At 40.8% G+C, this 14,533-nt stretch overlaps 1 protein-coding gene across 7 annotated transcripts in view; it reads left to right on the top strand.

Annotated features, from left to right (window-relative positions):
• Positions 1–14,533, top strand: part of SCMH1 (Scm polycomb group protein homolog 1) — a 251,226-nt gene that overhangs the window by 171,271 nt on the left and 65,422 nt on the right. For 6 of the 7 annotated variants that reach the window (XM_075853392.1, XM_075853394.1, XM_075853393.1 and 3 more), the window contains 6 exons: positions 534–768; positions 1,663–1,751; positions 6,042–6,285; positions 7,646–7,869; positions 8,196–8,322; positions 10,500–10,700. In XM_075853392.1, coding sequence (XP_075709507.1) covers positions 534–768; positions 1,663–1,751; positions 6,042–6,285; positions 7,646–7,869; positions 8,196–8,322; positions 10,500–10,700 — 1,120 coding nt within the window. The remainder of the gene's footprint in view (positions 1–533; positions 769–1,662; positions 1,752–6,041; positions 6,286–7,645; positions 7,870–8,195; positions 8,323–10,499; positions 10,701–14,533) is intronic. The other variant, XM_075853397.1, reaches the window with a different exon arrangement.

The raw sequence follows: 14,533 nt of genomic DNA on the forward strand, positions 1-14,533 counted from the left end.
AGTTCCATGATACAGCTGTATCATGGAGCTAAATGCCGCTGTGGAGCGGCAAACCTGCTAAACTCTGCAGGACGTTCTGGAACGGCCCTGCAGAGTTAATTGCGGACCGCCTGGACGTGGCTAAACAGATGAGGAAACACGTGGTACAGTTACGTCATTTGTGACGTAACCGTACACTCTGCTAACCGGAAACAGGAACTTCGCTATCGGAGCTAATGGACGGGTCTGCAGAGGAAGTGCCAATTTTGGATTAGCAAGTGGTCACGTGACTGAAGATGGGATACGACGCTACATTCATCAGATCCAACGTAAGTATATTGCAAAGTTACTTGTTTTGCATTGTTTAGTCCTAGTAGACTCCTGTCAAGGAGAAATATGAAATAAGTGGCCTCAGATCATTGGAATTTGGTAATATATCACAGACTACTTTCCTGTCAAGTAAATGCAAGTCATCAAATACTTTCTTGGTCCACTTATGTTCAAATATATATATATAATTTTTTTTTATTATTATTTTTGCTTTCTATTCTCAGTCTTGTTCTCCCCCATCCAATGATCACAAGATTGGAATGAAGCTTGAAGCCCAGGACCCGAGGAATACCACTTCCACTTGCATTGCCTCTGTTGTAGGCCTCACAGGAGCAAGACTTAGACTGCGGCTTGATGGAAGTGACAATAAAAATGATTTCTGGAGACTGGTGGATTCGTCAGAGATCCAACCCATTGGCACATGTGAAAAGAGTGGGGGCATGCTGCAGCCACCCCTAGGTGTGTCTTATTTATGTACTTTCTCTCTGTGCAGCTACATGTCGGTGGACTAGTGAAGGGATGAGGCATTTAGTTTCAGGCCATCTCACATAAACATAGCGTACATGTTCAGTGCTACAATGATACAATTCTTCTCTTGTAGCACAGAGGCAAAAGAGGTTCTGACACTGCATATCCTGGCATTCATGGTTCATGACTACAATAGCAAAAGTTTATCTGCCAGAACTATGTACTACTAACACTAAAGCTGGCTAGAAACGTGTCACGACCTTATGTGTATGGGCCGTCCCATCTCCCCCGGACGGCGGTATCTTGTAGCGGCTTAATACCCTCTCCCTATTAAAAATAAACATGCATGCTCTGCTGAAATGTGCGTGCATGTTTATGGTCAGGTTGGCATAAATATCTCTTCTATGACTAGCAGAAGTCATTGAGGTGGAGGGGAATGGGTCTAATTTTGCCACTTATAAATCATAAGGTCTCTGTGGAAAGCCGTTGGTATTGTAACAGCTGATATTAGTGGCTGCTGCTTTTGGTAATTCAGAATCTGTTAGATCAAGGTAAAGTTGACCATAGACGTGACATGGTTATTTCCCCCTAATGCCACCATAATTGGGTCACAGAATGGGCATATAGATAGATTATCAGCAGGATCTGCCAACAAAAATTTCTGGTTTATCGCCAGTTTAAAACTGAAACAGCTGGAGACAACATTTTATAGTTTCAGGAGGAAATACTTTATAAGCTGCTCCCCCGAGACATCATCATTCTCTAATGACCAAAGTTCTTGCCAAGCCCTTGTAGCAGTAGAAAATGTAGTGTTCACAATCTGCTGCATGTTCTTATTTATAGTGAATCTATGGAATGTATGACTATAACAGAAACTGTTTTTAGGTTTTAGACTTAATGCCTCTTCTTGGCCCATGTTCCTTTTGAAGACACTAAACGGAGCTGAGATGGCACCAGCTAAAGTATTCCACAAGGTATAGTTGGATTGTGTCATTTGAAATTATGTCTCCACTAGGGTTGTCACGATACCAGAATTTGGACTTCGATACCGATACTTCGTGTAGTATTGCGATACTCGATACCAAAACAATGCTAAAATAAAGTTCTTCCATTTTCTGATGTGAAGCACGTGGTATTATGAATTTTGTATCTCCATGTGCCTCACATTAATAGTAATTAACCCCATAATGATCCTCACAGTCATAATGGACAACATTGGGTTAATGTGTGAGGTACATGATGGGGTTAATTACTATGAATGTGAGGCACATGGAGGTTCAAAATTCATAACACCTCGTGCCTCACATTAATAAGTGAAATAAAGCAGTTTTTATTTTATTTTATAACAGCGTAAACATCATAAATGAGGTGATAAATTTATTACGGTCGCGACGATTATGTGTATATCTTATGTATTGAGACTTATTTTAATGTTTATTGTAAAAAAAATGTTTTTTTATTTTTTTTATTTAACATTACTTCATTTATTTATTTTTAAACTTTAATGTACTGGCATATATCTATATGCCAGTACATTAGCCTGTGTACGGATAGTACACAGGCAGTTGTTACAACATACTTAAGTATGCCCTAACAGGAAATATGGTAATACAGCCCTGGGGTCCTTCAAGTCTGCCCATATATGGTATGTCCCTCGATCGCGTCTCAGGGATTACCTGTGACGCAATCCAAAGGGCATCCCCCTTCTCATTTTACCCTTCATCGCAGCATTCAGTGTAATAACGATGGCCATGAGAGATTTCTCTGATCTCCGCCGCAGGGCTGCGGCTGTGCAATGCAGCCATTGCCCCGCTCCTGACAATAAGTGCGCGCGCGGTCAGCATGAGGTGATGCGCCCGGCGCTGCACTAATGAGCGGCGGCGCAGGCACGGAAGACAGAACATGGAGGTGTTTTGCAGTGCACCCGCCTCATTCTGTCAGTGCCGGCAATCATTAGTGCAGCGCCGGTCGCATCACATAAAGATGACCACACGCGCACTTGTCAGGAATCAGGAGCGGGACAATGACTGTATCACACAGCCGCAGCCCCGCTCTCATACATTCATGTGTTACAATGCTGAGCTGTGCGGCAGCACAGCTTAGTATCGAAATACATGAAATAACGGTATCGAACCGTTTGGGTGTGCACGGTAGCGAAGCAGTTTCGATGCATCGTGCAACCCTAGTCTCCACACAACATTTTTTTGTAGATCTTTTGTCAAGTAAAACTGAACTGAATTGGCATCGATCATGTGTCCTTTTTCGACAAATACTTTTACATTGTTTAAATATCAACCTTTAGGCTATGTTCACACGAAGTATAATTGCTGGGGATTTTGCCGTCTGGAGTTGCAGGTAGAAAATCTGCAGCGTATAATGATAGCAGCAAAGTGGATAAGATTTAACACGCCTAATCCACATGCTGCGAAAAATGTCAGTGTAGAAAGATTTTTTTTTAACTGTAATGTCAATTTATGCTGCAGACTGGTTGCAGATTTTCTTTATTGAGTTAAATTGGGAAGGGAAAATTCACAACAAATGGCAAATGTTGCATTTTTTGCTGCAGAATGGCTGCATTTCCGCAGCAAAAATCTCAACCGGAAGAAAAAACAAACATTTTCAACTTTAAAATAAAAAAAGACAATGATCTCCTCCTTTGGCGCTCCCATAGCATGCCTCCAAGCTCCCCGGGCTCGTCTTTATTGAGCCGGCACACTGGAATGATGCTTTGTTTTATGTGACCGCTGCGGCCAATCACAGACTGCACCATCAAAATAGGATGAGACGTCATTCCAAAAGGCTGGCTTAATACAGACCAGCCTGGGGAACAGGGACTCTTTGCTATGGAAGGGCCAGGGAAAACGAGCATAGTTTTATGTTATCTCCTCTGCTCTCCTTTTCTTCTCCACAGCAGCAAATCCGGCCGAATTTCTGCAACAAATAAACCCGATTTTGTGCAGACTTTCAGCCAGGATTCCCTGCCGAATCTGAGAAAGTTTCAGGCAGAATTCCCTGCAGAATCTGTAGCGTTTTCCACAGAAAACCTGACCCGTGTGAGCATACCCATAGCAAGGTATTTTTTTTTCTTTGTTTCTTTAGAGGAAAAAATACTACAAGAATGTTGTCTATTCTAGATCTGTGTTCACTTTGTTGAGTTTCAGATTATTTTATGTTTTAGGGTATGTTCACACACACTAATTACGGACGTAATGGATTTTTTCAAGGGTAAAAATATGCATCAATAGTCCTAAAGTGAATCTGTCACCTACTTCAAAGTGAGAGACAGGCAGATTTCCGCATTGTGTCACTTATGTGGAAAGGCTGTATTATGGCTAAGCTTTAAGTTTATCAGTTGCAGCGCACTGCGAGCCCTATGAACATGGAATCCATCGTATTCACCAACTGGCCCGGCCACCCGACACTGATTGACATCTTTCTCCCTATTACAGTGAATAACTAATAAACTGAATATTTGGCCAAAATACAGCGAGTTTTCAAGGCTGAAAACAGCGTGTCTGTCACTATAAGGGCAAAGCCACACGTGGCGGAATTGCTCTTGAATTCCGCTGCGGACACTCCGCAGCGTTAATCCGCAGCGGAGCCGTTTCTCCATTGACTTCCACTTCTATTTAGTAGGGTTCGTTTAGACGAAGCGGAAAATTCCGCTGCGGAGCATAGGCTGCGGTGCGGAATTTGGTGTCCGCAGCATGCACTGGATGTTGCGGAGTTGTGGCGGACTGGTTGCGGACTCATGGCGGAATTTCTCCATTGACTTCAATGGAGATTCTAATTTCCGCAATGAAGTCCGCAGCTGTCATGCACATGTTATGTGTGCTGCGGATGCGTCTTGCTTTTTTGACATGACATTTCTTCATTCTGGCTGGACCTATGTATTTCTAGGTCTACAGCCAGACTGAGGAAGTCAATGGGGCTCCCGTAATTACGGGAGCGTTGCTAGGAGACGTCAGTAAATAGTCACTGTCCAGGGTGCTGAAAGAGTTAAGCGATCGGCAGTAACTGTTTCTGCACCCTGGACAGTGACTACCGATCACAATATACAGCAACCTGTAAAAAAATAGAAGTTCATACTTACCAAGAACTCCCTGCTTCTGTCTCCAGTCCGGCTTCCCGGGATGACGTTTCAGTCTAAGTGACGGCTGCAGCCAATCACAGGCTGCAGCGGTCACATGGACTGCCGCATCATCCAGGGAGGTCGGGCTGGATGCCGAAAGAGGGACGCGTCACCAAGACAACGGCCGGTAAGTATGAAATTTGTTTACTTTCACTAGGAAAAGTGCTGGCCCTTCTCTCTATCCTGCACTGATAGAGAGAAGGGAAGCACTTTTACCGCAGTCCGCAGCAGCTAGTCCGCATCAATTTACTGCACATTTTGGCCAGATCCGCCGCAGAATCTGCAACGCAGATTCTGTGCGGCATTGATGCGGACAGTTGCGGAGGAAATCCGCCACGTGTGGGCATGCCCTAAAGTAGGTGACAGGTTTGCTTCAAAAAAAATTGTAACGCTTGCATTTTCCCATTGATCCCTTCTGCCACTGTCCGGGTCCCTCACCGTTCTTTTGTTTACACAATGACGACAAGTCACCTGACTGTACCAGTCATTTGCCACCTGCAGCAGTAATGTCACTATGGATGCCACATCATGACACGGCACCACTCTCCTGTGTAAGCACGTACTGACGAGGGACCTGGACAACAGCGGTAAGGTATAGCATAGGTAAGTTACATAAAATAGTGCAGTTGAAATTAGACACAAGTCTATGAAGTTCAACCTGTTATTCCACAGTGTTGATCCCGAAGAAGGCAAAACAGCCCTTATAAGACCATTATTGGCCTTATATTAGAGGGAAAACATTCCGATTACAAATATAGCAATTAGAATAAATACCTGGATCAATGACCCAGCAATCTACATATAACTGGTGATATTATATCCTTCAAGAAAGGCATCCAGGACCCTCTTGATTCAACAAATCAATCATCACAACATACTGCGGCATAGCGAGTTGGCATAGAGAGTTCCATAGTCTCACTGCTCTTACAGCAAAGAAACCCTGCCTATGATGATGGTGAAACCTTCTGTCCTCTAGATAGTTTTTTTGGTTTTTTTAAAACGTTTGTCCCCCTTCCCCCTAAAAAAAAAAAAACCTTGAAATCACTCTAGAAGAAATATATGTTCTCATTTTGTTTGCTCTTTACAGGAATTGGGTCTTTTTCTCAAAGCAAGTATTTAACTGTCTTTACAGGAACCTCCTTCTCCAACGCAGAACAATTTTGAGATAGGCATGAAACTGGAGGCAGTAGACCGGAAAAATCCCCATTTTATCTGCCCAGCGACCATTGGGGAGGTGAGGGGCAGCGAAATCCTTGTGACTTTTGACGGATGGCGAGGAGCTTTTGATTATTGGTGCCGGTATGATTCCAGGGATATCTTTCCAGTGGGCTGGTGCTCTCTGACTGGTGACAACCTTCAGCCTCCAGGCACTAAAGGTATCTACTACACTGCAAGAAAGGGGACAAAGATAGATGTTGTTTTTTTTGTCATCAAGCCTACCCTTTTCCAGAAATGGCCATCTTCCTCACTATAAAAAGAACATGTTATTTACAAGGTTGTAGGTCAGTCATTTAGAATTTTTTTATTACAGAAAAATTACTGTGTTACACATATTATCAAGTAATTTAGTAGTGCCACTGGACATAATGAAATAAGATGTTAAATAGTTTTAAAGGCGTAATAATCTTAAGATTTTCCCAAATTTGATACCTCTGCATTAATCCAAAGATGGCAAATCACTAAGAAGGTATTGCTTGCTGATGCTTATTTAGGAATATTTATTAATAAAAAGGGCTTAATAGATGCCTGTCAGAATCACGATATACTACAATACATTAGTTTTGCAGTATATCGTGCAAGTGATCTAACGATCGCTGGTTGAAGTCCCCTAGGGGGACTAATAAAAAAAAAGTAAAAATGAGTTAAATAAAGTTTTTTTTTGTGTAAACAAAAAAATGTAAATATAAAAAATTCAAAAAAAAACCCTTTTCCCATTTTCCCCCTAGAGCATACTAAAAAAATAAATAAACATAATTGGTATCGCCGCGGTCGTAAAAGTCTGAACTATTACAATATATCATTATTCAACCCGCACGGTGAATGCAATAAAAATAAATAAATTTGTGAACGCCAGAATCTCTATTTTTTGGTCACCTAATCTCCCACAAAAAAATGAAATAAAAAGTGATCAAACCGTCGCATGTACACCAAAATGATATTATTAAAAACTAAAGCTTATCCCGCAAAAAATAAGCCCTCTTACCACTTAATCGACGGAAAAATAAAAAAGTTATGGCTCTCGGAATTTGGCGCCACAAAATACATTTTCTTTTTTACACTTAGTAAAATATAGAAAAATATATTTGGTATCGCCGTAATCGTATTGACCCGCAGAATAAAGTTAACAAGTTGTTTTAATTGCACAGTGAATTCAGTAAAAACATCGCGCAAAAATCCATGGAGGAATCGCAGTTTTTTTTCATTTTCTACCCCACATATACATTTTTTCCTGTTTCCTAGTACATTATATGGCAAAATAAATGGTGCTACGAAAAACTACAACTCGTCCCGCAAAAATCAAGCCCTCATAGGACTATATAGACGGAAAAATAAAGACGTTGTGGCTTTTGGAAGGTGGGGAGGAAAAAAACTAAAATGAAAATCTGAAAAAGGGCTGCGGCGGGAAGGGGTTAAGATTTATAATTTACTTTACTGTATTTACTACTCTTCTTTCTTCTCATTCCGCATAATGTTTATATATCAGTGTATTCCAAAACTCTCACATTTTTCATGCAGTGGCCATTCCAAAAAGTCCATCTCCAGCGGCAGGTATTGCTTCTGGTATCATGCGAGGCCCTAATACCTTGCTACCTGTTGTGCCAGGTGGTAAACGTCGAAGGCAAGGAAGGAAGAAGGGACAGCTGCCTAAAGCTCTTGCACATCAGTTGACCAGTCAACCACCCAAACTTTGTGAGCCTTTCCGCTTTCCCAAGAAAAGAGGTCCTAAGCCTGGAAGCAAGGTACTCGCAAAACAAGTTTATATCAAACACCTTCAAAGTGTATCAAAGTAATATAATACAGATCATTTTTAGTATAATATTTTTTTGTTTCCAGAACGACAGCCAAATCCTTGTTAAAGAGAACCTGTCATGTGTCCAATGTATTCATGAGTTGTTTTCCGCCCTCTAAATTCTTCTGTAATTAATTATCTTCTTGTGTGTAAATTACTTAAATAGTTTAGTATGTAAAGAGACATTATTTTATCAATAGTAAGTTCAATCTTTCATGTTTTTTTAATAGTCCTTTTTTACAGCAGATTTATTCACATAACCATATTTTTTAACAGCGAAAACCACGCCTTTTGCTGAACCAGATCCCTACTTCCCCCACAAACAGTACCCCAGAACCAGATACAAGCACTGTCCCACAAGATGCTGCCACCATTCCTTGTGCTGCCATGCAGGCACCCACAGGTAACCATACTAGACCTGAACAGTTTTTCACTGTAATCACTGAACTTTATGTGATTTATATGTTGAGGATTTATACGCATCCACTGATTTGGGTACCTCACTGAATAGTGTGAAGAACAGTTCATTCTGCGGTTGCTGGCAGAACGCCCTCTAGATCAGCGTTTTACTGGCAGTTAATACTAGGATAAATGCCACATAACTCTGTCATATGATCATTAGTCATGTATTTGATAGACTTTTTTCCTTTTGGCTCAACACAACCGGTCATATTTGAAAGTGTCTCGTAAGCAAGAAACGGTTGGGGGCCCTTTCTATATAATAAAGCGATGCGTGGTAATCCGCACAGCAGCCGTCATCTTAACTATGTTGACTACTTTCTACTCTTGCTAAACAGGCGAGGGGGCTGTAATGTGGAATCAGTAAGGATAGTAGGCTTCATGCATGACAGAAAATGGCAATTCTGCTGATAGTTACCAGAGCTTGGCTATCATTCTCGAAGCTGCACTGGAAAAATGGGCCGTGTTTACCATTGACAACAAGGACACTTTGTCACCAACAGTTTTAATAAACTGGGCTCATTCAGACTAGCGTGTTCCACGTCCGTGTGCTGCCGTTGCAATAACTGACAGCACACGGACCCATGCAAGTCAATCGGGCTAATAGGGCTATTCAGACATGTGTGATTTTTCATGCAGCGAGTGTCCGTTGCGTGAAACTCACTGCATGTCCTATATTGTTCAGTTTTTGCGGACCTTGTCGCCCATTCAAGTCTATGGGTGCGTGAAAAATGCGGATAGCACACGGATCACTTCCGTGTGCTGTCCATGTTTCACGCATCAGTTGCTAAAGAAATGCAGAGAAATGTAAAAAAAAAAAAAGGAAGGAAGTGCTTGCAGAGCAGAATCACATACGTGAAAAACGGATGCCACACCCAAGGCACACTGATGCGGAATGGAAAGCACACTGATGGCACACGGACATGAAATATGGTCCGTTTCTTGCGCACGCAAATCGGATACGCCCGTGTGAATGAAGCCTAAGTCTGAGCAGTGACCGCCGATGTGCCTAATGCAGAATGTACTTTGGAACTCCAATATAATAAATACATATCAACTGTCTTATCTTATTACCACCTTTATAGCTGTAAGGGCTTATCCACACGTAGCGGAATTGCTGCGTATTTTACGCCCGGAATTGCGGATGGAAAAAACACAGCAGAATACAGTAGCAGAAAAGTGGGTGAGATTTAACAAATCCCATCCACGCGCTGCATAAATATTCCAAGCAGAAATTGACCTGCGGCGCGTATTTTTCAGACCGCAGCATGTCAATTCCTGCTGCGGAAAGTGGACTGATTGCGGCGGTTTTCAGGAGATGTCACCATTTCCTTGCATTAAGAAAAATGCAGCAAATTCCGCACCATTTTCTGCAATCAAAAACGCAGGAAATGGTGCGTTTTTGCTGCAGCGGAATGCCTGCTAGTTTCTTGTGGAATTGCTGCATACATTTTTGCAGCAATTCCATTGTTTAGACAAACCCTAATAGTTATGTGTGGACAAGCCCTAATAGTTCAAAAAATAAACCAAGCTTTTTTTATATCAGGCACAGTCATCAGTCACAGTTAATAAATTTAGTATGTTCTCATTCGACTGGACAACTGTGAGATAACTAAGTATTAAAAGCCCTCTGAAAATGCATCTGGTCTCAAACCGCTTGATCTCTGGTTCCCTACATTTGTACTTCATTATTTGGATTTATCAAGATTTTCTTGTTCCCAAATTTCTTGGTGTTATTACACACCTGCTAAAACTGCCACATGTTTATTTTGTAACCCTTTATAATACTCACCCCCCCCCCCCCCCCCCCAGTGCAGCATGCACCAGATTCATCAACAGACACACACCCTATAGGCTAAAAACAGGCCAGACCATATGTGTGTAAAAAAGTGGCGCAAGCACTTTATAAAAATGGCAATCTACCCGAACAGCGTTTTCTACCGTTAATACATTGATAAATCTGCCCCAACGATGTTAAGTGTGTGTGTGTGTGTGTGTGTGTGTGTGTATATATATATATATCATCATAAATCATGAATCTATGTATCTATAGTGAAAGATTTGCAGTACTCTTGCCTTGTCCTTCATAGTGAGTTAAAAATGTGTCCATTCTGTTTTTAGTTTGCATTTATCTGAACAAGAATGGAGATTCTGGCCCTCATCTTGACAGAAAGAAAGTTCAGCACCTTCCAGATCATTTTGGACCCGCACGGGCATCTGTTGTCCTTCAGCAAGCAGTTCAAGCCTGCATAGACTGTGCTTACCATCAGAGAACAGTGTTTGGTTTCCTAAAGCAGGGTCATGGTGGGGAAGTTATATCCGGTGAGTGCTTCAGGATTTCTTTTTGATGCTATAATTTTACTAATACTCACCACATACATTACCGCAGAGGTTATACCCACATTTAAACGTATTGTATATTTAATGCAAAAAAAAAAAGTTACTCGCCGCCTTCTAATGAAGTGCCATAAATTGCAGGTGCAATCTGCTGGGAAAGAAATGCAAAAACACTGGCGCTAAGATATACAGTGAAGGAAATAAGTATTTGATCCCTTGCTGATTTTGTAAGTTTGCCCACTGTCAAAGACATGAACAGTCTAGAATTTTTAGGCTAGGTTAATTTTACCAGTGAGAGATAGATTATATTAAAAAAACACAGAAAATCACATAGTCAAAATTATATATATTTATTTGCATTGTGCACAGAGAAATAAGTATTTGATCCCTTTGGCAAACAAGACTTAAAGGGTTATTCCCAAGTTGATAAATGGAGCTATAAAGCTCCCCCATGTAAAAATAAGAAGAATTCTAATTACCTGTCCGTCGTCCAGCGATGTCGTTTTCTTGATATCCTTGATTGAAGTTGCGGTCAGTCCCTCTTTGTATCCTGCTCGTTGCCTAGGTTCCCGGCCACCGCTATTTACCTTTAGCGGTGGCCGCGCATGCGTAATGACATCCTCTGCGTCCTGAGCAGAGGATGTCATTTACTCGTGAACGCGCATATCGGCGCATCTCGGCGCATGCGCAGGAGATGCAGTGGAAGGCACCCGTCGCGAGAAGTCTGCGCTCCGCTAAAGGTAAGTGTGTGTGTGTGTGTGTGTGTGTGTGTCTGTGTTTGTGTATATATGGGTGTGTTTGTGTATATGTGTTTGTGTATATGTTTGTGTATATGTGTTTATGTGTGAGTGTATATATGGGTGTATTTGTGTGTATGTGTATATATTTGTGTATATTTTTGTGTTTGCATATATATGTGTGTGTGTGTGTATATATGGGTGTGTTTGTGTATATGTTTGTGTGTGTGTGTGTGTGTGTGTGTGTCTGTGTTGTATATGTGTGGGTTTGTGTATGTGTTTGTGTATATATGGGTGTGTTTGTGTACATATGTTTGTGTGTATATGTGTATATGTTTGTGAGTATATGTGTGTGTGTGTGTTTTTTTGGTGTGTTTATGTGTGTGTGTTTGTGTATATATGGGTGTGTTTGTGTACATATGTTTGTGTGTGTATATGTGTATATATTTGTGTGTGTGTGTGTTTTTTTGGTGTGTTTGTGTGTGTTTGTGTATATATGGGTGTGTTTGTGTGTGTGTGTGTGTGTGTGTGTGTTTGTGTATATATGGGTGTGTTTGTGTATATATGGGTGTGTTTGTGTATATATGGGTGTGTTTGTGTATATGTTTGTGTGTATGTGTGTTTGTGTATATATGGGTTTGTTTGTGTACATGTGTTTGTGTATATGTGTGTTTGTGTATATGTGTGTGTTTGTGTATATGTTTGTGTATATGTGTTTATGTGTGAGTGTATATATGGGTGTATTTGTGTGTATGTGTATATGTTTGTGTATATTTTTGTGTTTGCATATATATGTGTATATATGGGTGTGTTTGTGTATATGTTTGTGTGTGTGTGTGTCTGTGTTGTATATGTGTGGGTTTGTGTATGTGTTTGTGTATATATGGATATGTTTGTGTGTATATGTTTGTGTGTATATGTGTGTGTGTGTGTGTGTGTGTGTGTGTTTTTTTGGTGTGTTTATGTGTGTGTTTGTGTATATATGGGTGTGTTTGTGTACATATGTTTGTGTGTGTGTATATGTGTATATATTTGTGTGTATTTGTGTGTGTGTGTTTTTTTGGTGTGTGTATGTGTGTTTGTGTATATATGGGTTTGTGTATATGTTTGTGTGTGTGTGTTTGTGTATATATGGGTGTGTTTGTGCATATGTGTATATGTTTGTGTGTATATGTGTGTGTTTGTGTATATATGGGTGTGTTTGTGCATATGTGTATAGGTTTGTGTGTATATGTTTGTGTGTTTTTGTATACGTGTGTGTTTGTGTATATATGTGTGTGTTTGTGTATATATGGGTGTTTTTGTGTATATATGGGTGTGTTTGTGTATATGTTTGTGTGTGTGTATGTGTGTTTGTGTACATGTGTTTGTGTATATGTTTGTGTGTATATGTGTGTGTGTGTATATGTGTGTGTTTATGTATATATGGGTGTGTTTGTGCATATGTGTATATGTTTGTGTATTTTTGTATATGTATATTTGTGTGTTTGTGTATATGTGTGTTTGTGTATATATGGGTGTGTTTGTGTACATGTGTTTGTGTATAGGTTTGTGTGTATATGTGTGTTGGAGTTTATGTGTGTGTGTTTGTGTGTATATGTGTGTGTTTGTGTATATGTGGGTGTGTTTGTGTATATGTTTGTGTGTATATGTTTGTGTGTTTGTGTATATATGGGGGTTTGTGTACATGTGTTTGTACATGTGTTTGTATATATGTTTGTTTGTGTGTGTATATGTGTGTGTTTGTGTATATCTTTTGTGTTTGTGTGTTTGTGTTTGTTTGTGTAATATATGGGTGTGTGTTTATATGTGTTTGTGTATATGTTTGTGTGTGTAGGTGAGTATAAGTATCGGTATTGTTCACATTGATAACTTTTTTTTTATGTTGTTGCAGATTTTGATGTACCAATTGGACTACATCTTCGATTCGTTGGACTACTGCGTAGATCTACGTTTTTTGAAAATTTTAATAAAATGGTTAACAAGGGTTTTGTTGGGGATTTCTTATTTCAATAAAAAAAAATTGTCTTTGTGTTTTTTCTTCAAACTTTATTAGTGCCTAGATAATGGCAGTTGGCTAATTGACAGCGTCCATTATTAAGGCGGTACTTAGTGTTAGCCGGTGCAGAGGCTATCACTAACCACCCATTATTACCCCGGTACCCACCACCACCAGGGGTGCCGGGAAGAGCTTGGTACGATCCAGTACCCGACCATCTGTTGTGATGGTCGGGTACTGGGGCGGCCGTAGGCTGGTATTATGAGGCTGGGAAGGGCCAAAAACAGTGGACCTTCCCACCCTTGTAATGCTAGGCTGCTGCTGTGTTGTATCGGGCTGGTTATAAAAATGTGGGGGACCCCCACGTCGTTTTTTTTTTAAAATTTAACAATAGACGTTGGGTGCCCCACATTTTTAATAAGCAGCCATATACAAGGCCGCAGCAGCCTGGCATTACACGGGTGGGAGGGGCCACTGGTTTAGTACATTCCCAGGCTAATAACACTGTGTTGTTTGTGGCTGGTTATGATAAATTGGGTGGAACCCCATGTCTTTTTAATAAAAATAATAAATAATTTAAAAAAATTACGTGGGGTCCCCCCCCCCATTTTTATAACCAGCCAGATACAACACAGCAGCAGCAGCCTAGCATTACAAGGGTGGGAAGGTCCACTGTTTTTGGCCCTTCCCAGCCTCATAATACCAGCCTGCGGCCGCCCCAAAGCCCGACCATCACAACAGATGGTCGGGTACTGGATCGTACCCAGCTCTTCCCGGCACCCCTGGTGGTGGTGGGTACCGGGGTAATAATGGTGTTTAGTGTTAGCCTCTGTACCGGCTAACACTAAGTCTCCCCTTAGTAATGGACCTTGTCACTCAGACAGCGGCCATTACTAAAGTGATAGTAATAAAACTTGAAAAGAAAAGACAAAGATATAGATAAAATATTTTATTGAAATAAAGCACCCCCAACACAACCCTCATTAACCATTTTATTGATGAAAAAAAAAGCGTCATCTAAGTAGTCCTCGAAACCGACGTAGTCCAAACACCAAACCTGTAAAAAATCAATAATATAAAAA

This window comes from Rhinoderma darwinii, chromosome 2, assembly GCF_050947455.1.
Source record: "Rhinoderma darwinii isolate aRhiDar2 chromosome 2, aRhiDar2.hap1, whole genome shotgun sequence".
Taxonomy (NCBI): Eukaryota; Metazoa; Chordata; class Amphibia; order Anura; family Rhinodermatidae; genus Rhinoderma; species Rhinoderma darwinii.